The sequence below is a fragment of the Heterocephalus glaber genome, unplaced genomic scaffold (genome assembly GCF_053883595.1).
Source record: "Heterocephalus glaber isolate CG9 unplaced genomic scaffold, H.glaber_assembly_v1.0 deba00001720, whole genome shotgun sequence".
NCBI lineage: Eukaryota > Metazoa > Chordata > Mammalia > Rodentia > Bathyergidae > Heterocephalus > Heterocephalus glaber.
In genome coordinates this window covers 3,864,192-3,891,008 of record NW_028258433.1, presented here as the reverse complement: position 1 = coordinate 3,891,008, position 26,817 = coordinate 3,864,192, and the positions used below count along the sequence as shown (strand labels likewise).

The 26,817-nt window shown below is 37.5% G+C and overlaps 1 protein-coding gene across 1 annotated transcript in view; it reads right to left on the bottom strand.

The window, feature by feature from the left end:
* Positions 1-2,684: 2,684 nt before the first annotated feature.
* Positions 2,685-26,817, bottom strand: part of Rxfp2 (relaxin family peptide receptor 2) — a 61,575-nt gene continuing 37,442 nt past the window's right edge. Inside the window, 10 exon segments of the mRNA XM_087199507.1 lie at positions 2,685-3,847; positions 3,849-4,003; positions 10,800-11,018; positions 13,957-14,367; positions 14,963-15,192; positions 17,885-17,956; positions 20,145-20,216; positions 20,315-20,386; positions 24,052-24,123; positions 25,005-25,076. Of these exon segments, the coding sequence (XP_087055633.1) occupies positions 3,743-3,847; positions 3,849-4,003; positions 10,800-11,018; positions 13,957-14,367; positions 14,963-15,192; positions 17,885-17,956; positions 20,145-20,216; positions 20,315-20,386; positions 24,052-24,123; positions 25,005-25,076 (1,480 nt within the window). The 3' untranslated portion in view covers positions 2,685-3,742.

The following is a 26,817-nucleotide window of genomic DNA, read 5'->3' as shown; positions in this document are numbered from 1 at the left end:
GTGGCATGTGGGGAAATATCCTGAAGGCTGTTCTAATGAAATATGCTGAATGTTAGGTTTCAATCAGCTTACAAAGTTTAGAAAGTGTTTCTTAAGGACTTTGAAGTTTCCTACTGAAAAGTCATTTAAAAGAATAGCCTAATTTCATTTTATTATTGTGGTTCAGAAATGAACATTACCATGATGAAATATGCATCTTCTATCTTTCATAAACAGGATGTCTAACAAATGACATAAACACAAAAATATACAAACAGATAAATATAAAGAATTTTGTAATCACTCTCCCTTTCCTGTTCACCAGAACAAGATAATAAAAAAACACAAATGCTTATCTTCAGTATTTTGTTTCTCAAGTAAAGGTAAGGCAACGTTACATATGTCTTTTTGTGCTGTACTGCAGTACTAAAGAGAAATATATCTCACATATATTCATAATTAATTTTGGGAGCTACAATGATAGGTAATATATAATTGCTAATACTCTACCATTTCTCAATTTTATCATATGCATTCTCTGAATCTCCACATTGCTTATTAATTTGAGGCTGGTAGAGCAAAGAAAAGAATCGCCTCAATGTGAGATAAATTCTTGAAAATGTAACATGAGTAGATAAGTAGCAAGTCTCCAAATATGGACTTGATCTGGCACCAGAGTCATCCGGAAGAGATTAATGTTTGTAAGAGGGTGATGGGCTTCATGATGCTATGGCGTCCAGCTGATTGGAACTGTATGTAGCCCTGGGGTGCAAAGCAGGGGCGAACATAGATGGTGCTGCCACCTACATGTAAAGCTCAGATACGTGTGATTTCACTTAAAATTCCAGACCATCAAAAAGCTATTTCAGCAGATGCAATGGCTACAAGCCAATTTGGATTTTCGTGTGTGTGTTAAGACAGGGTCTCCCTATGTAGTTCAGGCTGGCCTTGAACTCACAGTAATCCTTCTGCCTCAATCGCCTGTGTGCTGGGATTACAGGCTAGCACTACCATGCCCTTCTCAAACCATTTTGATAGCGGAAAGAATTGAGATTGAGATATAAAACAAGATGATGCCAACAAGCATAGTTATATGACATCTAACACACATAATCTTTATACTCTCCTTCTGAACTCTCACCTGAAGTTTCACCTTCACTTTTAAGGGTATGCTTTCTTTCTCCTTTTAAGACGAGATGTCAGACACATAGATGCACAGTGGGGATGTGGAGCAGGTGGTGTAGTCTATGGCGTCTTAAATTCTTGAGTGATATTTAATTGATGTTTATATGGTTGTAGGAAATGATTCATTAATTCAGGTGGTAGTTTCATAACTACATAAAAATACTCGGTTTAGAAAACAAGTTTGTCCTAACACAAGAAATCTCAATTCAGATAAAATACTATTATTGGCTAAAATCATATATCTTTCTAATGATTTTCCAACTGTATGGCAGTGCAGAATAAGATTAGAAATCACTAAGGTATCACATTTCAACTTCCTGCTATTTGTGGACAAGTTGCTGATTAATACATAGCTTCAATTTTTCCATCTAGCTGTCAATTTCTCTAAAGCCTCTGATCTTTTGCTCCTCATGCTCGCTGCTCAACAGCAATAACACAGTATCCACAACTAGCCCTTCTCAGATGCTTGGTTCAGGGGCTATGGATGATGCTTTTGTAGAATAGGAGATACACATTTGTGCTAAAATTGAAATACCTTGTGCTTAGATCCTATCCCTTAGAAATACCATAGGTTTAGAGACTCTTGGGAAGTATATTAGGAAGTAAATAATATGATAATTATTCATTTAGCTTTTCATAATCATTCATTTAGCTTTTTATTACCATGACAAAGTACCTGAGATGAACAACTTAAAGGAAGAAAGATATATTTTGGCTCATGGTTTCAGTTCATGATTTCTTGGCTCTGTAGCTTTTATAACCTGTAGCAGCACAGTATGTCACAATGAAAACACATGGCACAGGAAACCTGTTCACCTCATGCTGATAGGAAGCAAAAAGAGAAGAGGGGCTGGGCTCTCAATATCCCTTCAAGGACACACCCTAATAAGCTAACTTCCTCCTACTAGGCCCCACTTGCTAAAGGCTCCAAGCTTCCCAAGTGCCACCAGCTGGGGACCAAGCCTTTAACACATGAGTCTTTGAGGGACATGTAAGATCTCAACCATAATAGTGATTGAGGACTGACAAAGTGAATTTAATAAAATGTCAATGAATCTAGAGATCAAGTTATGAAGAAATTTATGATATTAAAAAGACGGAGGGCAGACTGAAATCATTAAAAAAGGGCAGCTTAGTCAATGGGTAGGAACATTACTTCTAAAATCCTAGTGGAAAGATTTCTCTTATGTAAGAAATATCTTACTTGATCAAAATGAAACAACTCATATTATGGTTAATATTTAGTAATAATACATAAATTATCAGGATGGCAGTGACACACAAATGCTGAGTTTCTTTGTCTCCTGGATGTTTCTGGATAAAAGGGTATCACATTCAACATCTAATAGGAGGTAATAGGAATTCTCAGTCACATGCTTCTGTTTTATCTCAATATAGGAACCCAGAATGAAGTGAATGATGAAGAAGTTAACTTAATGTCTCACATTTTGGCAAATTGTTAATAGGAAGAAAAATGGTAAAAGTGTACCTTTTTAAACAAAGTGCTATACTTCCTAGTTTTATTCTTTATCAGGAGAAATGTACTTAACAGTCAGTAAACCTTATCCATCGTCATTGTTAAACTTAAATAACATATGGAGAAATGCAAAATATAATTTTATTTACCTGATTCTTTTTTTTTAACATATAAACTTTTAGTACAAAAAATGTCCAGGCCTTCATAAGCATTTTTCATTTTTGAAACAAATCCAAACTTACTGTTTTTTTTTTTAGTTTATAAAGAAATTTATCCATAAGCAAATGGTTCCTGATTCAACCAGTATTCTTGGATCTCTTTTAGCACTTGTCTGTATGTTTTATGAAGGCAGAATTTAACAGCAAGAGAGATACTGCTCTAAAAATTATACTTAAAATATTAGTATATAGCTTTTGGCAGTTGGGATGCTCAATTTTCTTTTGTGTGCTGGATAATTTTAGGAAAAGTAACTTCTGAATTTAAATGAAAATTTAAAAAGACAAATGGTACTAGACTTAATAGTGTGCCTCTCTGCATGTTAGATATGATAACTTGCATGAAATCCTGCTTTCAAAGTTGCTACCCCATCAGCCTTCACAGGTAGGACCTGGGGTGGGCAAACATCTCAGAAATTTTTTGCTATAAAAGCACTGACAAGATGTTGATGATTTTATCTGATATTGAAAAAGCAAGGAAAGAGATGTTAGATTTAAGTTACTATTGTCACACTAGAATAAGATGTCATGAGTGGTTTTATTTTATGGACAGTGCAGCTAGATGTAGAAGACCAGGCAGTGTCTACACGTGGGCATTCATGGGCACGTTGGTAATGTTGACGAGCTATCGATCAACTGCATGTTGCCTTAGTCTGTATGGATTCACACGTGCATTTCAGGTGTGTAAGAGAGCCCTTTGGTGTAGTTCTCAGCAGTTGATAGGTGGTAGAGCTGCCCCTAAAATGCAGGGCCAGCAGTCATTCTACTGTGTCCTCTATGCAGAAAGGTCACCACTGGCCAAGATGAAATGCACTGCAGATGCTATCTTCCAAAAGCTGTACCTGTTCCAGGTAGTCCTTTGAAGTCAAGTGATCTAAAAGCATTATTAGGGAACTGGTTTCATTATACTGTCCCCAAGGGTTATTTTGTTCAAAACTCCAAGTTTAAGTGAAGAGGAGTCATCTGTCCACACAATGGATGTAGATAAACCTCTTTTTTTTAATTTGGAAAATTGATTTCCTCCGATGTTTGTGTAGTAGCTGTTTCAACTTGTCCTTAAAAAAGCTCGTGGTGAGAGAGTAGAGGATCGGGTTCAAGGCACTGTTTACCGGAAGGAAAAAAATCACTATCCAGGAAGTGATTGTGCCTGCAGAAGGAGGAAACAAAGGATGAAAATGAATGGAAGGTGATGAGGATTTTCTTTTTTAGTGATGGGAATTGAACTCAGGGCTTTGGGTAGCTCTACCACTGAGCTAGATCCTCACATTGAGGGGAAGATTTAAGTAGACATAAAATACGAATAACATTTCATAGCTAATGCTATTTAGGAGCACATTACTTCATACATTTAGGGTTCCTCTTACTTTATTTCAAACCTTTTTATAGAATAGAGGAGCTAAGGACTCAAGGTTTTACCACTTCTGAGTCTCAGTAACAAACTGTAGGTTGTTGTTAAGACAAAACAAGAAGAAATAATCTGAAAACATTTTATAAACTATAAATTGCTATATAATGTATTTGTCTCATTGTCTTCATTTATATAAACATTTTTAAAAAGCAAAGAGAAAAAAATTCTTAATCAATAGAATGTGTCCAGGAAACTTCTGGTCCAAAAGGTGCATTGCCCTGGTATTCCCATGGTGATCCAATTATCCTGTTACTGTCCTCTGAACATTTGAAGAGGAATGAGGTCTCCAATCCTGATGTATTCTTTTTGTGTACATCTGTATAGATGCTAATAGAATATTCAGGCAAAGAGGCCGCAAAAGACTCTCGGTGAGGACAAATTTGGAATGATAGTGTCCTTCCTGAGTGTATCATCTGCTGAATTAGATAGAGTGAAATGTATTTCCCCCCTTTAAGAGCATCCTGTCCTTGGACAAGACATTTATTAGATGTGACCTTGGACAAATCCCTTGCTCTTTCTAAGCATCTCATTCCTTCTCTGTAAAAGGGGGCTGGTGGGAGATGACTGAATCCAGTGGACTTAGCTAGTCATTTCTGTGGACACTGTTTTTCAGCACCAGTGCCTGAGATTCTCAAACACAGCCAAAGAAGCTACTATTTTCTATATCCCCACAGTTTCAAAGAAGCTGTGTGTGCTGGTATGTATCTGTAATCCAAGCTACTTGGGAGTATAAGGCAAGAGGATAACAAGTTTAAGCCCAGCCTGGGCAACTTAGGGAGTCTCTGTCTCAAAACAAAAAATAAAAAGTGATAGACATATAACCCAGGGTAGAGTAGTTTGTCTAACATGCAAGAGGCCCCGGGTTCAATCCTCAGTAGTGGAGGGGGGTGGGAGAGGGAGAGAAATTATTTTTAAATAACTCCAAGTTGGGTGAAGAACTGGAAAGCAAGGCCAATGGCACTTTTTCTCATTATCCTTTGTCTCCTTTCCTTTTGGCTATATATCCATGATTTTCTCTCTTTTAGCCCCTATAATTTTGTTCTCCTCTTGACCCTACTTTTATTCCCTATATCTTTTCATTCTTCTGCTCTTTTCTACCAGGTTATCTGACCCCCTACCTCTGTCTCTTCCTTTCGTGTTATCTCTCCTCTCTTTTTTTTCCTATATTTGCTCTCCTCTTTCCCCATTTCACCTTTTCTTCCTTGTCTCTTTTTTTAAAACTGGAAAGAAAATGGAAGGAATATCTCTGATATCCTATCTTAGATATATTACATTTTTATATTTTTAACCTTAATAAAGGACAATTTGAACTAATGATTGAAGAAAAACAAAGTAGTTTGCAAAGTAGTTTGTCTGTTGTGCTCCCAAAAGAAATACTGACCCCAACCTGGCTAAAAAATAGTTCCCCATAGCATCTGCTTTCAATTAGGCGAAGACAAATAGGCCACTGAAGGTTCTGTGAGCAACTTGCACTCTGAGCAAGGCTTCCTGTTTGGTCTCAGGGAGACACCCTAATTTAAGTTCAGCAGCTGTGTACCGAGGCTGCAGGGTTAAAGCTGCCTCATCTTTTGGGCTAATCCATGTATTGTCAGTGATGTGCCCTAACCAGAGATCTTGGGCCCCAGGGATCTTGGAGGTAGGGACAAGATGGGTCTAGGTCAATGACTACAGCATTTCCTACAACACCGTGGGAAGTTGGACAAGCAGGAAGGGCACTGTCAAGTGTCATGAAGCCTTCTCTCCCAGGCCTACCATCGTGTTCCAGCCAAACCTTGGAGTAATGAACATAAATGTGGAGAGGGACTGGTGTATGGCACAGTTATGGGTTTACAAGACCATTTTTCCTGTTCTAGTGACATTCATAGAGCTCATAATTTAGACTAGCATGATCTGAAGTGTCGGGCTCTCTGAGGATGCTGATCATTCCTGCTGCCATCAGGTGCCCTTCACCACCAGACATCTCCTGATCATAAATCAGAGAATACCATTGTGGGTTGTTTGCTCCTGCTCCATGTGTCAAAGTTCCAGTGCCTCTGAATGTGACTCTATTTAGACACAGAACGTTTTTTATTTTTAATTTAATTTGTAAAATTTAGATTTACGTAATGATCACATTCATCATAGGGAATTTGTACCTTTACATGGTATATCTTTTTTTTTTTTTTTTGGTACTGGGAAATTGAACTCAGGACCTTGTGCTTGCGAGGCAGATGTGGTGCCTCTGAGGTAAATCCTCGGCCCTACATGGTGTATCTTGATTCCTTTTTTGCCCATTCTCTTCCCCTTTCTTATTTATAAAAGTCCTATTTCCATTATTTCCTTTTCTCATTTTTTCTCTTTCTTTCCTTCCTTTTCCCCTCCCCCTTCTCTAATTCCCCCTTCCTATTGAACGATTTTTGCTTATTTCACATTGTCCATTATGCCTTTTGGTCCCTATTTACATTTTCAATTTTTTATACCAGAGAGACAATGTGCTATTTAAACATGTCTCTGATTTATTTCACTTAAGAGTATAGCTTCAAGATACATCCATTTAGCTGTAAATGTCTCAAGTTTTTCTTTAAGGCTGAGTAGTACTCTATTGTGTAGAAAAACCACATCTTCTTTACGCATTCACTGGTTGATGGGCATTTGGGTTGTTTCCAAGATTTAGCTACTACAAACTGTGTCGCTATAAACACGGATGCACATGTATTGTTATGGTATGATGTTTTTAGTTCTTTTGGGAAGATACCCAGAAGAGGAATAGCTGGGTCATATGGGACCTCTAATCCTAGTTTTTTGAGGAAACTCCATGCTGATTTTCACAGTGGTCGCACCACTCTGCACTGCCATTAACAGTGAAAAAGGGTTCTTTTTTCCCCACATCCCTCCCAGCATTTATTTTTGGTTGATTTCTTGATATTAGGCATTCTTTCTGGAGTGAGATGGTATCTCGGCATTGTTTTAGTTTGCATCTCTCAGATGCCCAGTGATGTTGAACATTTTTCATATATTTATTTGCCATTTGTACTTCTACAGATGTTCACTTTTGGATTGGGTCTTTAAATTTGGGGGGTCTGATTTTTTCTTCAATTCTTTGTATGTTCTAGATATTAGTCCTTTGTCTAGGACTAGAATTTGGCTAGAATTTTTTCCCACTCTGTGGGTTTAAAGAATTGAATAAATTAGGGCTGGGGATTTAACTCAGTAGCACTGAGCCTGTCTTGCAAGTGCAAGGACCTGAGTTTGATCCCTGGTACAGCCAAAAAAAAAAAAAGAATAAAATAAAATCAGGTCATTAGGGAGGGTCCTATTCTAATCTGACTGGTATCTTCATAGAAGAGGAAGTTAGGACCTATGAAGAGGTACTCAAGATGTGCACACAGAGGAAAGGCCGTGTGAGCACACAGGGAAAAGGTGACTGTTTGTAGGACAAGGAGAGAGGCTCCAGGAGAATCAACCTTGCCAGCACTCACATCCTGGACTTCTAGCCTCCTCCTGATTTAGATAGGCCTAGCAGGCTAATAGAGAGAGGAAAAGGATCAAGGAATTAACAAACACAGAACACAAAAAGTGGAAGAAATTTGGGAAGCCACGGTGATAGTTCAGTGATTGTGTCAACTTGAGTAAGAAATGCCCAACTAATTGGATCAGCATAGTTCTAGGTGTAGCTGAATGGATTGACAGAAGGCAGAAGATCCATTCTGTATATGAGTGTGGCACCAACCAATAGGCTTGTAGCCTGAATGGAATAAAAATGGGAACAAAGAAGGAAATATTGCTTCTGTTTCTTCAGAGGAGCTCATCTTCACCTTCACCTGGGACATCATCTCCGGGCTTCCAGCGCACTCTTCAGACTTCCACTGCCGCCCCTTTGGCCTCTTGATAGGAACTTGCACAGGACACTACAATGTGCCCCAGGCTTTTGGTCTTTGACTGGATCCCTTGGATCTCCAGGACGCAGACCACCCTTTTGCAGTCTTCCACACCTGACTCTACAGGTGGCCATTGTAAGCCTACCTTGTAAATCCTTACATATTTATATATCATATGTTAAATCTGTTTCTCCAGTGAGAACGGACTGATAAAACCATCTAGAAAGAGTGTCAGTGAGGTGAGATGATCACTCTTAAGTTCCCTTAGCAGGTTAGTTACTAGATCAGGACAGGAAACCAGAACTCCCGCCAGCCTCATGCAGGGTCCTTCTTCCACCTGCCCTACAGCTGTGACAAGTGAGTGCCTGGGTTGGGGGACTACGTCTATAGGTGAACAGACAAGAATAAGGAAGTTGATGAGGTAAGCTCCATCTCTACCACTCTTGGATGAGTTCAGCTTCTCTAATTGACTGGGGAAGGCTCTGGTTTGGAGCTCTCACGATTGTTGACAGCCTCCTGTGTTCCTGTTTTGTATGTTCTCCCTAGGGAAGTTCACAGCATGGTGGCTGCTTTTTTCATTTTTTGAACAACTCTATGTGAAAATCACTGTGAAAAATGCAGAGGTGAATAAGATATGGCCCATACCCCTCTGAAGTTTACAATCTTAAGGGGGCAACAATTACTTTTGATACTTTAAAAAGTAATACTGATGTGAGGTATCTTGAATGAGGCTAATGAGCTGTCATGGACAACTAGGTGGGGAGCAGGTGGGGAGAGGTCTGGACTGGTACCATAGAGGAGGGAGCTTTTGGGCTCAGCCTTGCAGATAAGCAGGGGTTTAGTAAGCTGGAATATTATTCAATGTAAGTATAATCCAGGAGGAGGGGAGAATTTCAGCAAAAGCTGATATCATATTAGGAAAGTGCAGAAGAAAAAGTCCAAACATTCTCATGGGCCTGCATCGTAGAATATGTGAGAGTGAAGTGGGAAGAAAGAAATATTATAATGCTGATCCCAACATTTGGATTTCATTCCCTGAGCAATGGACACCAATGGACACTTAAGTCCTGTTGAATTTGAAATGGTAGGATGTAAAAATTGAGGTAGACTAGAGACATTTATAGCTAAATGGATGCATATTGAGGCCATACTCTTAAGTGAAATAAATAGGACACACATGTGTAAATACCAAATAGTTTCTCTGGTGTGAGAAACTGAAAGTGTAAATAAGGATTAAAATGATTAAAACAATTAATTGATAATTTGAAATAGGAAGAAAATGTCCAAAGGGGTAGGGGAAGTGGGAGGGGAAGGGGAAAGGAAAGAAGGGAAAGGAAAAATTATGAGAAAAGAAAAAAAATGGAAACAAAGTCTTTATAAATAGGGAGGGATGGAGGGGGTGAAGGGAGCACAGGGAATGGTGAAAAAATAAGAACCAAGATACATCATGTAGAGGTATGAGCACCCAATGATAAATGTAAATGTATTGTATACCTAAAATGTACCAATAAAAGAATTTAAGGAAAAAAAATCGAGGTAGTCCAGGCAGTAGTCATAGATTGGAGACTGTTCAAGAGAAAATCTGGGATCATTAATATTTAATGAACTCTACTATTCATGTCCTGTCTAACTGGCTCTCCTCTTAATGAGCTCACACAAATGTTCTCCATATACAGACCAGCAAAGGCTCCCAAGTGTTCCCTTCCCTCCTTATTTCTACTTCCACATCTCATATGCTTGAAAGACATCTATACTTGCTTGTGAAGATGAAGGTGCTGAGGTTACTGTGTGCCATTTTGTAGTAGGCCAATTGAGAAGACCTCACCAACTTGGTGGATGAGCCAGGGGGAAAGTGGTCACTAGAGCTGCTTGTCACTAGTACATTCATCTCTCTTTAATCAAGGCTTGCAATGGGCCAGGCATCATGCTTGACAGTGGAGTTATAAGATGAATGAGATGAGCAATTCCTATCCTGAATCAGCTCCTGAAATAGGTCTGCTATTGGCTGAAATAATGTATTGAAGAAGATTCAAAAGTCTGTCACAGAGTCAGCCTAACCCTGGAAAACCCAAAAATGATTTTGATCTCTAGATCTTAGAAAACTCTTCTAGTAGAATCTTTACTAATGAAAGGTGATTCTCTCTGGTTGAAGTTGGGCTGTACCTTGGGAATCTGGCCTTTTGGATGAGGTTCTTCCATGGAACATCCAGAATTCCACAGAGCTAAAATTGACATTTCATAGCCAGGACCACGCAGTAGACCAGTGGTTCCATCCAGGTGTGTGTGAATTAGAATCATAAGGGAGCTTTTGCAAAACACCCATATGTATGTGTTAGCTCCTGGAAATAAAACCCAGAAGTCGGGATAGATCCCGGGCATGTATATTTTGATTTTTTCATACCCTTGCTTAAGAAGCACTGCCTGTGTCAAGTAGAAGCAACTCTACCTTTCTCTCTAAATCCCATTTTAAAATTAATCCTCCCTGGATTGCACTACTCCCAGTTTCCATCTTAGAATGTCAATTCTAAAATACTTTAGAAAAATAATAACTCTGTATTAAAGCCATAAATATTTATGGAGAACTTATATGTGTAGGGCACTGGTCTAGACTCTGGTCTTATCACAGGAAGGGCCTATGAAAAGGCACAACATACTTGGGAACAATAGAAGTGACTGACCTGGTATTTCCACTCGGAGGAGGGAAAGGATTTTAACTACAAATACAGGAATCCAGCAGATGGCATCAGAGAATACTACAAAAAAGAAACGGTTTGCAACAGCCACCTCTTTTCCAATGTGATTCTTCACTTCTGCTGTCTTTGCAGCAGTTTTTTGAATGGAGTAGAACATAGTAATGTAGGAAAACATGATGATGAGAAAAGCCAGCAAATTTACACCTGTTGGGAAAAAACACACCTCTGAACATTTCGGGAGTATAAATCAACAGTAGAATACCAGGGTACATAATATGGTGCCTTTTTGTCCTGGGGCTTTCAACAAGCATTCTTTTGTATATACTCAGTGATATTTAGCTAAAATTTCTGAATTTAAGGAAATAGGATAAAGAAATCAATTGAGTTTTCCAGTTCAAAAAGAGATTTCAAAGACATAAAGCCTGTGTGAAGAATTATGGACTTCTAAAATTCAGATCTAGGTATATCATAAAGCAAACCCTTCCTTATTTAAAGTATTAAAAAGGCCTTTTTTTGGTTTTTAGCTCTGTGATTTAAACTTTAAGGGATTACTATAATCATATGCATGTCTCAAAAATATATACAACTCCATTTCTTTATCTTATACATATGAATAAAATAATCTTGAAATTTGTTATCATTACTACTGCCTCAGAAATATTTGCTTAATGCTTTTTGGTTTTAAATAAAAATAATATATTTAACAAAAATACATTTTTAAAAGAATTTTTCTTTAGCAATTTAACTGCTGTGATTCAGACCCCCAAGGACTCATTTTAGAAAAAGAAATATGAAAAAATTTAAACATTCAACTATATGAATCATTCTTCTGGGCCAAATATATAATGGGATTTTAATTTAACATCACTATCCCCTGTAAAACTGACATCTTCGTCATTTTATCTGCTCTATTCTGGCTGTAATAAAAATCCTGTGTGATTATCTAATTCCTCTTAGTGGACATAAAATTTGCATATATTTTCACAGTTGTTTAAAAAATGTTAATCTGAACCTAGATTGTATGTGAAACAGATAAAGTCTGGGAAAGATACTTTAAGTTCAAGGTTATTTTTATCCAAAGAATTTCAGTTTCTATGAGATTTCACGGAAACAATAGAATTTTATAAAACTGGTTTGTCTTAGATCTCTTGTCAGACAGTTTAGTTAAGCAAAGAATAAAATGACTCTGGTAGAAAATGTGGCCAAAATTCTAGAAACAGACTGAGAGAAAAGATGAAAAGCATGTATTCTAAATCTTCCACAGTAGTGTAAAGTGTTGACATCAGGGAAACTGTACTATCCTTACAACTTTTCTCTAAATCCAGCCTGTTCTAAAATTAAACAATTAAAACTTCTATATTCTTCAAGCAGAAAAATATATACTCTATCTAGAGCTCTGGGACTGCTACATGCAAATCACATCTATATGGATGACAATGATGACAATGATAAAATGTGTGCGTGTATGTGTGTGTGCGTGTGTGTGTTTATTGTCTCTATCCATATGGAATATGCGCATGGTGCTTAACGCTTTGTGATAGGTCCTCATGCCTTAATGTAAGATTCATTCAGCCATGCCAAACTACTTTAGTGGTTCATCTGCCCTTGTTACCTGGATTTGGCTTCTGAATACACAATGTCTTCTCCTAGGACACAGCTCCCGCCCCCACTCTCCTCTGACTTCACTCACCTATGCTTCCATCCTTTGAGCCTCAGTTTGCATTCATTTCTACTGGGAGGTCTTCCTTACTCTTCAGGTCTGGGGCCCCCGGAATATCCTGTACTCCTCTATCATGACAGGTATCAGTCTGACGCAAGAGTGTGTTTACTTGTCTGCACCTTCCTCTCTGGTCTTTAAGGTCTGTGCAGTCTGGATCTGTCGTATCTCATATACCATACGGTGCACAGCTTTGGCAGGTGCTAAATCAATCCTTTGAGACTCAATGAATGTAATGTGTATGTGAGGGGGAGTGTGTGTGTGTGTGTGTGTGTGTGTGTGTGTGTATGAAGAGCCTCCATGCTAGAAGCAATGAAGAAATCAGTCACGAAGAAATACAAAGAACACCCACCCTATGCTGTGGATGACATTCTTATGAACAAGTAGCTACCAAGCAGAGCAATGTGCAAGGAGTATTTTAAAAATGGTGCAAATGAAATGTTTAGTTTTTTGGAGAAGGAAGAGGAGTAGATGAAAAAGATCTAGTAACAATGGTTGGAGACATGTCATGATGAATTTTAGGTAAGTCACTTAAACTTGACCTTGAAAGTAATAGAGAAACTATTGAAGGTCTCTGGGGAGGGTGGCCAAAAGACCAGTCAGTACTAAGGGTGGAGGCAGTAAGGTTTCAAACTACGGCAATAGAAGAGGGTAGAGACCAGAGGGAACACAGAGGCATATTTTGACGAGAATTATCTGATGCAAATGAATGGCCCAAAGAGCTTGGTGACTATGTGGATAAGAGCAGAGGAAGGGAAGGGGGAATGAAAATGATAATACAGCATAGTTAAAGAAAGGATAGAGGAATGACCTTAATTTTAAGCAGAATTAATACATATTAGACAACAGAAAAAAATTTAAATTTAAGGTACTAAATTTGTCATTCATTTATAAATAGAATATATAGTCTTCTTTTAAAAAAATTAGGGTGAATTAAGGAAACAGAAAAAGAAATATTCTTATTAAGCCTCCTTATGTTGCTGACTTAACAGTTGCCTTTACCAAAGGCAACAAACCTTCCTGGTATTTCCATTCAGATAATCTCCTATTGAATCTCCAGAATTTCATTGTTGTTTATTTGATTTATAACTAGGTTGTGAAAAAACCAGTTCAAATAACTTGGTAGGGTTTTAGGACTAGTACTAAACTAGATTTTTTTCAGCTCATAATCACCATATAGGAACATGTCAAAAGAATGTAGGAAATTAAAAAAAAATCATCCAGTCCTTGTTTTTGAAACTAAAGCCCTAAAATAAAAAGTTTAATAAAACTTCCATAAATACATGGTGATAACTTTTTATACAAAGGACACCTAGTCTTAACTACATTCATTTATTTTTTAAAATGGAAAAATCCACCTTTGCTAAAGTTTATGATATTTCTTTCAAAATTATGTTTATCCAGGAAATAAAAAATATAATTTACCTAGGAAAATTCCAAGAGAATATGCTTGGCTTCCAATAGCTTCTGTATGGTCATGGTAAAGTGGGAAACATACTCCATTTTTCCCATAAAAGTTTCCAAAGTAATCCTCATTCCAAAAGGGAATTATAGCAATCAAAAATCCCACCATCCAGATGCAGATGAGGATGACCAAGGTCTGTCGCTTTCCAGGCCGGATATTACTGAAGGGGAAGACGATGACCAGGAACTTTTCCAGAGTTAAGAAGGTCAGCAATAGGACAGAGACTTCAGTGGACAGCATGGCCAAGAAGCCCAGGAGGTGGCACTGCGGGCTTTCCATCCACAGAAGGGCATATTTCTGATACTGCCCGCGGTATTTCATATCAAAGAAGCCCACGAAAAACAAGTAAATACCCATCAGGCAGTCAGCACCTGTGAGGAATTGATGCAGTGTCTGTTGAGTGCCCAGCACCTCTTATTTTAATTTTCTGATTAAGTCTGGATCCTTCATCCTAATTTAATGAACTCATATGATTGCCTACCAAGAAGCCAGTGGACTTCAAAATGTGTGCTATTCTAGAGTACCACACTATGTCTTTGTTTTAATAGTTTAAAGAGGAGGAGGGAGAACTTTTGTTTGGGGAAGAGCCAGTTTTAAAACAATAAGCATGGATTAAATGATTAATAAAGGGAATCCTTTTCTGAACTTGAGAAGTTTGGGTGATACTGTAATTCAGGTTAATCAAGCTTAGTGAATAACCAACAAAACTTTCTCCATAATCTGTCACTTGAGTCATTATTCTATTCCCTATTTCCAAGCCAAGATCCCCAGGGTAGTTCACTATGAAGTTATACAATCTAAAATTTAGCTACCAAGAGTAGCATTTAAATTTTAAAAATAAATTTTCCCACCATACATAATTCATATAAAATGGCATTTGTTGAAGGTCTATATAATATACCCCCACACATCTAGTGCACAGTTCAGAGAAGATATCCAGTCTATTTATATAGGAAACATACTTACAACAGAGGATTTTGATGGACATAGCGTGAGTTGTATTTTCAGCTTTAATGAAAGATCTCATGCCAATGACAAAAAGATTTCCAAAGCAAGTAATGAAAGCTATAACCCAGACAAATATTCTGAGGATATTGTTAGCCAACAGGTCCTCAAATGAAGAAATCCCGTCAGACAAAGGCATACATAGTCGCACGTGGGGAGCATAGGAACAGTATCGAAAGTTTTTGAAATAACTAAAGTCAAAGGGAAAAAAAAGAGTCACTTTACAGTAGTGATCCAGAAACCACAGCTGCAGTCCTTTCAGTGCTGCAACTCCGTTAGGTTAGCAACTTTTCCAGGTTTGATTATTTGTTTTTTGTTTAGTAGTGACTATGTAACTAGAAAATTCTTCATTAAATATATTACTCTAGGCAGTGTCTTTTGAATGAGGAGGAACCTGAGGACTACAGAATTGCAGAAGTGGCTGGCTGAGCAGAGTTAGGGAAGCTACGGGAATGTGAAGCACATTTCCCCTTGGTCACATTGCATTTTTCTCTCATTGGATGGCACACAGAGTAGATCGTCATTGCTGAACTGATCTCTAGCCAACATCCAGGGCTTGCATTGGGGATGTAAGGGACCTATTGTAGCTCACTACAAACATTTCTGATTTCTCCTTAGTTTTGCACACTAAGTTCTACTTAAAGTAGCCTTTTCCCCTGATATTGGCAGGTCTCTGAGGCTAGGAAAATTCAGTTTCACTAGAAGAATAAGTCTTCGACACAGATTTCTTGCCAGAATTGGGAAAGACTTGTCTGTAGGCAATATATTTAAGGTATTTTTGAGCCAGACATGGTGAGTCTTGATGTACTGGAATTGGTGAGTTCATTTGGGTTATGACCACCCCCTTCCTAAACCTGTGTGTTTAGGATTTTCTTTCATTCTATTCTTGTTCTTTTACTATCTTTTTCAGTTCATTTATCTACTCTTTTAGTCAAATCCCGTTTTTTGTCATCTCTCAATTCAGTTTCTACAAAAGCAAGTTAAACAAAGCTTTACGTTGCTACAACATCAGGGCTCCTATGACTGTACCCCTAGCTGCCCTGAACTGCTTTGCCTCCTTCCACCCAGACACAATAGCTTTTTGTCTAATCCTCCAATAAGCTCTGCTTTTGCTTTTCCCTCTGTATTGAAGATTCTTCTCCTGAATATTGGCAGACCTGCTTCCTCCTTCTGTTCAGGTCTCCTCAAATGTCGCATTACTCTGACTTTCATTTAAACTGCCCAAATTTTACTTCTATCCTTGTATTCTGCTTTACTTGTCGTTATTGCATTTAATAACTATTTATTTATCTGTTCTTTTACTCCATTTTCAAAGCTAAATAAAAGCTCTGTGGGACAAATATTCTTTTTCTTGTTGATCATGGTGTTCCCAGCATCTAGAATAGTACCTGGCTCCTGCTAGGGACTCAACAAATATTTCTTTAATCAGCAGATGGACAATGAATGATTGAGTGCTGGCTGTGTCTAACAGAGACAGGAGGCAATTCCTGTCCTTGAATAGTTTACTGTCCTGCTTCCTAATACCTGCATCCTATTAAAAGAATTTGACGTCTCACTTTGTTTTCTTTTCCTTCCCTGGAGTCCCTAGCAGACACTGGACTTGACCCCTTGGGTCTTTTAGGGTTCTATTATGTCCACTGTCTTCAGATAGAGACATCTCGAGTCTCCCACTGTGGCCAGTTGGTAGGTAAAATGAATGCAGATGATAAGGTGGAGGTATTTCAATAAGTAAAGGACAAAGAAGATAAAATAAGAAAGTCACTTAATAGAAAACTATCTAGGTGAACATGTTTTCATTTTAGTCCTTATTTACACTTTCAGTTTCTCACACCAGAGAAACTATTCGGTATTTATACATGTGTGTCCTATTTATTTCACTTAAGAGTATCGCCTCAGTGTGCATCCATTTAGCTATAAATGTCTCTCTCTAATTTCTCATTTTTTATGAAGGTGAACATGTTTTCTGTTGCTTGTTGGGTTCTTCCTGCCTGTGACTTGAGGTTCTATATTTAAAATAGCAATATCTCCATCAAGTTCAAAAAGGTTGAGCTTCTCTATTCTAAAAAGACTTCACCTTCTGCCTGTAACAGTAAATGATAGCTTCATTAAGTATTTATCCAAGGTTGCCAGAGAGAGAGAAATAAAACCTTGTGGATATGCACCAAACACTTGCCTTTTACTCATCACACATACCTCACAGACATATAAACAAAATGTTCTCCCCCAAAAGCACCTTCATACCAACACTTCCAGCCCCCTGCTGCACCTGACTTTTCATCTTGCACCGAGTCCTCCCTATTTTTGTGGACAACAATGGTTAATTTTTGAAATCAAGAACATAGATTACACAGTTGATAAAGAAATGATGCTATAAACATATATTAACACGACTTACACAGTGCACTTTAATCAAATATATTAAAGTGACTTAACAAAAACTGCTATAAAGATTAATTACCTCCATTTTTTAGTGCACTTAGTAACAGTAACAACACCTGGAATTTATATAGCACCTTTCTTCCTAAGGGCTCAAATCTTAGAGCAGCCAACTGCTCATTCATGTGAAGTGAATTAATGTTTCCAGGTCTCCTGAGCACCAGTTAGCCAGTGACTTCATCTTGTGTAATATGTGGCATTCTGGTACCCTGATCTCTGATTGGGTCTCAATTGGATAAACAGCATGTTTCCAGAGAGGAGGGTCATTCATGTCGGCACATCATAATATTGAACTCTATTTGGACCAAAGGTGACAAAATTAAAAAGTTTTCAATAAAAAACTTTTGTTGCATGAAAACACAATTCAGTGATACATCAGACAGTTGACATGAGAACATATGAAACATTTCATTATATTTTTTTCTCCATTCTTTCATACATACATACATGTGAGAAAGATTCTTCATAGGTTGAAACATTTCTGTATTTATATTTGGAATCTCTATCCTTTCCAGGTCTCTATAAAATAAGCACATTATGTTTGATGTTTTTATAGTAATATTTTGTAATAATTGCATTCTTTGTCATGTCTTAAAAATGCTTCAAAATTTTATGTTACTAATTTAAATTAGGATGAAAATTTTATAGTCAGAAAATTACTATTTCTTCTTAAGGCTTCTATATGTTGGAGATGGTTTTGTCATTTCATATGCAGAATTACATCCTAAAAGAACACTTTCATTCATTTCTTTGATTTAAAAATTCAAGAGATGGGGATGTAGCTCAGTGGTAGAGTGCTTACTTATATATGAGAGCCTGGTGATATGATCAACTTATATGTTGATCCCCACAAAAATACATATATAAAAATGGCACTGGTGTCTTATATGAGTATAAAATTGTCTCATTGCATGATGAAATAAGCAATGCTAAAACGGAAATTAGAGGGTTTCATTTAGAAGCTGATACTTCCATCCTGACAGGATCACCAAAGTTTAAATCAAGATTTAAATATTCATTTCTTCCTGGCATCTGTGTCTTTAGGGAGAAAAATCAAGGAGGTAGAAAAAGAGCTCCAGTTTGGGATAATCTGTTTCTAACCACAGTGGGAAGCATAATTCTTGTAATTCCTCCAGGCCTCATAAGATATCCTCAGAGGGCTTCAGTGATCACCCCTACAATCTTAAGTTATCTTGAAGCTTTTACAAAAATGGATATTTAGAAGATCTCTTTAGGTTGCTATGAATTGAGAGCTACCATGTTCTCTGGAAATGGACAGAAAAAAGACAATCTAAAACAAAGGAAATCTTTTGCTTTTCAAATTTAACTTAGAATATTTCTGCTTTTTACTTAGTTTCTTTTTGGCTGATCTGAATAAGGATTTATCAGTATTGTTGTGCATTTCCCTTGCCCAGGATGGATCCCTCATAGTGGAATCCCTTTGCTGTCTGCAACCAGAAGTAAACTTGAGGAAACTCTTATATTACTGACCATCATACCACCCCTCAAGGAAAGAACTGAGTCCTTTCTTTTTTGCAAGATTCTCACTCTCTCTTTCTTTTGCTCTCTAGCTTTCTCTTTCATTTGTCACAGTTTTAGTTTTACATGGATTATGTAATATATGATCAATATTTTCTAATATCCTAAAGAGCAGAAGCCACTGTGTCCTAAGTAAGGAAATATAATGCATAAGTTGGTGTTGAATAAATGTTTATGAAATAAATGTAAAAGTGAATTTTAGAAAAAAGAAATGAGAAAATAAAGTTGAGAAAGAATGAAGAAAGAAAGGCACGGAGTAAATTGTCATTACTTTGACTTTCAGGAATGCAGTATGTAGAAAGTGAGAAAAGAATCAAGTTCTCTACAGCTTGAGGGCTGTTCTTATATTTAAAAATAATGACTTATTTATAGATTTTGGGGCTTTTTGCTTCTTGAGAGCAGAAACCAAGTCTTTTTTAATCAGTAAATGCTCAGTAGTATCTGTTGAAAGAGGACTTAATCTGGCATTAACTTCCAATAGAAAATTACTTAAGAAAACAGAAAGTGATGTTAAAGATTGGTATTTGAAATTCAGTGAAGAAATGGTTAGGCCCAAATCAAGTAGTACAGTATGCTCTCTGTGTAAAACATACAAACTTTAGCCAGCAAATGGTCACTCAGGGAAAAGCAGTCATGAAGTCTAAAGAACAACTGGCAGAGAGTTCTTGACACAATTGAAACCCAAGATAATTCAAATTTTAAGATACTATATAACACTAATTGTTTGAATGTTCAAATTTGTTGGATTTTAAAAACTACACTGAAAAGTGAAAATCATACACTGTATACAGATACCAGTGGCATCTCACAGGAGAGGGGAAAGAGGAAAGAAAAGGCAAGTCTTACTTAATTTGTTTTACCAAACTGAAGCAAAATTATCACAATTTAATTCATTGTGAAAAGTGTAAGATGAGATTTTTCCATATATATGCAGTTTTCAGGAGGGAGATATATATCATTCAAACACAGAAATGTCCTTTACACAATTTAAAACTAAAAAACAAGGCTTTATTTTCATTGAGTACGTAATTGATGGTAACAAAGCTATTCATAATCATCTAAGGATGCCTACTTTTATGTGGGAAATACTCATTTAAAATTAAATGTGTCTCTAAGTAAAAAACATCCACTGAAATTGTAAATGATAAGTTTATAATACTTCACTTACAGAGACTGAAGTTGTTTAAGACTTCCAAACTGGCTCTTGTGAAGATACAAAAGAGGATTGGACGACAGGTTCCTTATTTACCATCAAAGGAAGGGGAAAAGAAGCATGGATGTTATTCTGGAAGCCTAAGATGTTGTCATTGAAATCTGATAATGATGAGATGAACTTACAGTTTTTGTAGAAGCTTTAGGTCTTTAAAAATGTGGGCTGGTAGCTCCATTATCATATTGTTAGACAGATCCCTATTGACAGTAAAAACCGAAAGCAATTACACTGGAAATAAGTGACATGATTATTACTCCTCAGAGTTATCATCATCTCATTTGATGTAACAGAAAATATGAATACAATGTAACCAAACTGATAACTTGTTATATAACAAGTTAGCGTGCCCCCGCCAAATGGATGTTTTCTGTCACTTACAGAGATGCTCATCCAGTTCCTGCCTGGAATTTCCTCTCACTCCCTCTGCAATACATCCTGGCTTCAATATCTGCTTTGATTAATTTTTTCTGTTTTAGGTACTCTTTGTACATTTGTGTCATTCATGCTTCTGTGATTCCTTTGTTTCATACATGTGGTCTCTTGTTTATCCTACTAATATTTTTGTGGTCTTCTATTTTGAATTACAACTAAGGTAGTATTTGTCACTCAGTATCTGCCTAGATAATCTTAAATAGATAAGACTAGATATTTTTAATACATTCTTATATAGGACTATTTTTTGTAACAGAATTGAGAGCTTAGAATTAAATATAATAAGATTTCCATAAAGAATCATAGGCAAGTGACTCTATAGAATAAGGAAAAGAGATCTATTTGGATCAGAAGAAATCAATAATTTTTAAGAGTCCAAAGTATCTTTCTGAGCTAGAGAAACAGATATAAGCAGATGTACAATTGCCTAATTAAGAGTGAACAGAAAAACTCAACTATTGATACATTGGAGTTGCTGATAGAAACGTGAGAGTTACAAATCACCAAGACTTAGAGCTTTCCCTAAAGAAACTTTCATTCAGAGTAACAACCAGTGCCGTGGTTTTGATGTGGTTCGTCCCTCAAAAGTTGATGTGTTGGGAGCTTGGTTTCCAAAGGTTATGTGATGGAACTTTAAAGAGGTGAGGCCTAGTGGGAGATGATTAAGTCATTGGAAATGCTGTCCTCAGAAGAGACTAAGTACTCCTGCTGGGACTCCAGTTAGTTCTCACAAGAGTGAGTTGCTATATAAAGGCAAGCCTAACCCCTAAACTCCTGTCTTCTTGATCTTGGACTTTCAGATTCCAAAATCATGAAATATATAAACCTTTCTCTTTTCTTTCTTCTTTTTTTAACAGATGTAAACTATTGAATTCTCTTTTCTTTATAAAGTATCCAGCATAAAGTATTTTGTTATAGCAACAGAAAATGGACTAATACAGCCAGATTATAAAACAAAGTATGAAAAAATGCTATTATGAAAGAACAGACAAAAGACAGCAGGAGAAGTTAACAGTCATGACCTGGGAAATCAGGAAGTGTTTGAACAAGGCTTGGTGATTTTAGGTGGCATAAAAGAAAAGCAGATTTGTAGGTGAGGGTGAAGTGTGGTCAGAGAAACAGATTGAATGGAAGTGAATGACATCTTTAGGGGTCAGCAAATGGTCCAACAGTGGCACAGGAGAAAAAATATAGGGGAAATGTAGGGGAAGAGAGCCCGGAAAACTCCATGAAAACAAGGTGGGAGGGCCATGGATATGGTCTGAAGTAGTATTCATAGGGTATAGTTCAGGCATCAGAATCACTGAGGGTACTCACAGAATGACCACATTCCAGTGCCCAGCCCAGAACTACATCATCAAAATCTCAGGGAGGAAACCTGCTAACATGCATTTAAACCTATGTCCCCCTGTACATTAACATTGGAGAACCATGACAAGGACTTTGCTAAACAGCAGGCAACAAAGAGTTGAGCACATCAAGGAGGACAGTGCTATATACTCTGCATTATAGATAACTATATCAGAAGCATGGAAAAAGGGTTAAAAAGTGAGAGAGTCAGAGCGGGGAGATCAGGCAGGAAGCTCCCATATGGACCACATAAAAGCTGATGAGTGCTTGACAGGGACACTAGCAGGGCTTAAGGTCTGAGAGAACTTAGAATGTTAAGAGCAAGACACAGGGAAAGGGAGCAGTCTTTAAGGATGGCTTCCAGGAAGGACACTGATTTTACTACAATAGAAGGTTCAGGGGAAGAAACTGGCAGTGGATTAAGATGCACTGTGAGTTTAGTTTTAAGCAGATGGCTTTGGAAGTGCTGTCATGACATCCAAGCATCAAGTCCTGCTAGTTGGCAATTTGGATCTGATGCTCCGTATGGGAGCAGCACACCCGGATTATGGTCCAGAAAAAGGCCACTGGTGTGCGTGGTCAGAGAGAGCATGACAAGAGACCAAGATGCTGAAGATTGAGAAACTGCCTTTCAAAGTGCTACGTAGAGAAATAAAGTATATTTTCTTGGGGAAAAGATGTCGGGGGCCTTAGGTGCTTGTGCTTATTACTCCTTATGATGAATCCGATGTCATGATGGCACAGTAAATTCACCCAACAGTTGTCATCTCAAGATATATAAAAGTCTTTCCAGGTTCAGTCTATCAACTACTGAATTTCTTGTAGCTTTCTGAGGGTAAGTGCATTGGAATGGATTATGCATGACTTTAAAAATAGCAGCTAGTATCTCTTAAGCAGGATCCCAATTCCCACTTTTTGGGTGGGGTCCATCTCCATGTAGGGTAAGAGAATTAGGAAAATTTTCAAAATGTGAACTCCATATCACTAGTTCATTAAGTTTGTCTATTAAACAGGCCCCTCTGTGCCTTAGGGTGCTGCAATACCCCATCCTGAAACCCATGCCATATACCTTCTCCAGAGCGTGACTGGGAAACTTCCAGGAAGTTTCTTCTGAATGAGCTGCCTTTTCTTTTTTGCCGTAAAGCGACAATGTTTTTAGTACTAAGGTAGAACTTTGCATACAATGGGCACTTAATAAACATTGGTTTAGTTTGTAATAGGATTTAGTTTGTAACATTTCTTACTTAGGTTGAATTATTACAATTGTTCATGAATTATCTGTAAAGATGATTTAGTTATCTTCCTTAGTTCTTTCTGAATTACAAAACAAGGTATGAAGAATGAAAGGGATTGTTTAAAACAATTTTCATTTTAAGGCCTCTATCAGGAGGATGAGTTCTCTATCCTAATTGCCACAATTTGTAATGTAACATAATTAATTTTAACTTCCAGTGATAGACAATTATGGGAGGGAGAAATGAATTAGTTGCCAAATAAATGCTTTGAAAAGGCCTAGATCTACAAAACATGTATTTGAACAAAAAATGTTTCCCCAGTGCCCTGAGTATTTTTGAGTCTAGTTCTTGTTCTAGGCACATGCATTTTCTCTCCCTGCTACAGAAATCGTAATTTCTCAATAAGTAATCAGAATTTTCATTCCTTTGTTTCATTTTAATTAGTTAATGTCATTTCAGTCAATCTGTTATTTGTTCAGCAAGCATGTATTGAGAATTAACTATATTCCAGGTATAAGAGATAAAGGATCTCTAATATTAAATAATCTATATTTAAGAAGCTATGGAACATTTATTTACTCCCAAACACACACACACATATAAAATCAATCAAAGAAAATAGGTAGTGGACCTAGTGTAGGATAAATGTTTTAAGCCCACTGTCTGATTTAAATTTTTTAATTTGTTTTTGACTTTGGGATAATGTTGATTTTCTTTAAGATTTTTAATATCCAATAGTTACAGGATTTTGATTGCTACTAGTGGAAAAGCACTCTCACTAGTGATTTAAATTTATAATCTTGGAAGAAGCAGTCATATTCTTCCTAGTAGATGATACTACTTACAGTTCTCCTAAATTTTTTAATGAAGAAAATGTCTTCTCTGGAACAAAATCAATTTGATTTCTAGGCAGAAACCTGTAAGACATGGCGAGAGTCAGCACTGTGGGTTTGTGTCTGCTGTTGTAATCAGTTCTCCCTGGGAGAGGCCACTGATCAGGTGTCATTAAATCAGCCTCCTAGGAGCCCTCAAAGGGAGCTGCTTCTGGTGTGGAAGCTGAGGCAAGAGCTTCTCACCGAGGGCAGTCACGATGTCTCCCGGAATTTGAGGCACCAAGTGTAGTCTATAAATCTGCACTTGCTTTGATTCTGTTATCTTAGGAAGTGTGTCTTTCCAATTTTTCTGTTCCATTCTTTTTTCCAACAACCCATTCAATCAAACATTACTAAGTGCAATCTTTACTAGTTCTATCTATGGAGAACTATAATTAAAACAAACACAAAACACTTTTGCCTTTTGGCTTACAAGTGCAAATGAGCCAATTAACCAATCCATCTGCCTTTCTGCCCCCAGAGAAAGTGTAATCAGCAACAGAATCACCAACCTGAATCTCGGGCCAACCAGAAAACATTAGCTCTTTTTCCCTTTCTTTAGGGAGAAAGATATCAAGTGGGAAAAGTCATTGGCAATGCCAGCTAATGATTCTATAGCTAACCACTTTCATACACATTTCACTGGTAACCAAGGGGCTGAGAAGACAGGAGCTCTCACGCAGCCAGTTCAGCTGAAGGTGTGCATAGAAATGATAGATGGCCGGAGACCCAAATTGTAAGGGAACTTAAAGGATGGCTCAGCTTCATCCTCAAAACCAATAAATCAATGTGTGCACTTTTCAAGTATTGCAGTTTCAGACAGAGGCTGTAAAAAACACTATTTTAAAATCCATTGTCAGAGTTTTCTTTGAATTCTTGAGTCTATAGGGTTTCTTCTCATTTATTGACGTCCCCTGTGTACTTACAGCACTGTGAGTGACTTGCATGACAGAAAGGTGGAATTTGTAAGATACTTTATTCGATTGGCTTCCAGATCCCTGAAAGTTATGGAAGGAAAATGTTTTTAATATTTTTTGCACAAATCATATGCTTGCAAATTGTTGATAGAATAATCTTAAACTGGCCGGGGATTTAGCTCAGTGGTTTCACCGCCTGCTGCGCAAGCGCAAGGACCCGAGTTCGATGCCTGGTACCAAAAAAAAAAAAAAATCTTAAACTTTATTTTAACTTCATTACAACTTTTACTATGCTTTCCTTCTAATGACTGTAGGGTTAGTATAATTATGTTTCTGTTCATTTTCTAATTAATGTTAGAACTCAATAAAATGGAAGCAAAAGGCAGCCTAACATTTGGTGAGTGTCTTTCTGTGCTGGACACCACGCTATTTACTTATGCGATTGCTCTTCAGCCATTACAGAGTACTATCTATTGGGCTTTTCCAGCACTCCATGCTTGTCTACATGCCTGACATCACTTTCCTGCATGATTGGTATTTACTCCCTACTTAAATATGAAGAATCCAAGGCTCTTGGAGATTTACTTTCCTGGTCACACATCTAGTGAATGATAGAAATTACCTTCTAAATCAGATTTATCTGAATGTAAAGCTGAGAGCATTTGACTGTGTCTGCAGCATCCTGGATCATGATAGTTTCACATTCCCCCCAACATTAAGTAGCTATTTTGGTCCCTGCTTTCCCGAAGGAAAAGCTCAGGCTGAAGTCATTGTGTATGCACTGGACATCAGAGTCCAGATATAAATCCCAATTATGTGATGCCAAAACATTGATTCTTTCCCTTTTGCCTCAATGACACGAATGCCCAATATGGCACTGCCTGGAGTGTGATGGGGGCACATCCTGAGCCCAGCTGGGAGCTTGCTAGAAATGTAGATTCTCACCTCTTCCCTATACCTACTGAATCAAGAGCTCTAGGGCCAATTCCAGTCACCTAAGGTTTAGCAAGTCCTCCTGCTAATACGATGTATGCTGAAGTCCGAAATGCACAGATGGGGAGACTTCATTCTGCCTGCTGACTCCAAGTGTACAGTTGAAGCTCACATACTCAGGACATGCCCCTGGAGCCCTCTGACATTCCCTGTTTCAAGAGAAGTGCTGGGGGCATGACAAAAAGTCAACTTTTCTGCCAACTCTCTTAACTTCTCAATATAGTCAGTTTCTTACACTTTTCTCCAAATATAACAATAGCTATTTTTCTGTTTTTGAACTTTAAGCATGGTCTCACTAAAATCACCAATCCCACTTTTATGTTCTCTTTTAATCCTTCAGAGATTCTTGTAGGAAGTTGGAATATAGTTTTTACTCCAATGACATGATTAAATACAATATAGTTTGAAAGTCAAAATGTTGGTGAGTAGAATGGGAAAAGTGTTTTTTATGTTCTCCTATGTTACAACACTTTGGAGTTGTAAGAACAACTGTCCTACCTGGTGGAAGGAGGAAAAGCCAGGCCAGGCCAGGTTTTTTTCCTGTCTTTAAGTTGGAGCAGTTTGACCTCTTACCTTTCTGTCCAGTGGGTACAAGGGTCCTTTCTCAGTTGTGATCAGGCCATCTTGCTAACTCTGTATTTTTAGTGAGCATCTTTTTTTTGCCCTAAAGTTTGTGGGAGCTTACAGTGAAAATGAGCGTCCCAGGAACCCTGTACTCTGATGCTGCTTCCTGATCTCGGTTCTCTTGTCGATATCAGTTTGCAGAAAGGAGAGCAGCCTGAGCCTCTGATATTTTCTGGCTCCTTCTGGTTTGTTTACCACTATATAT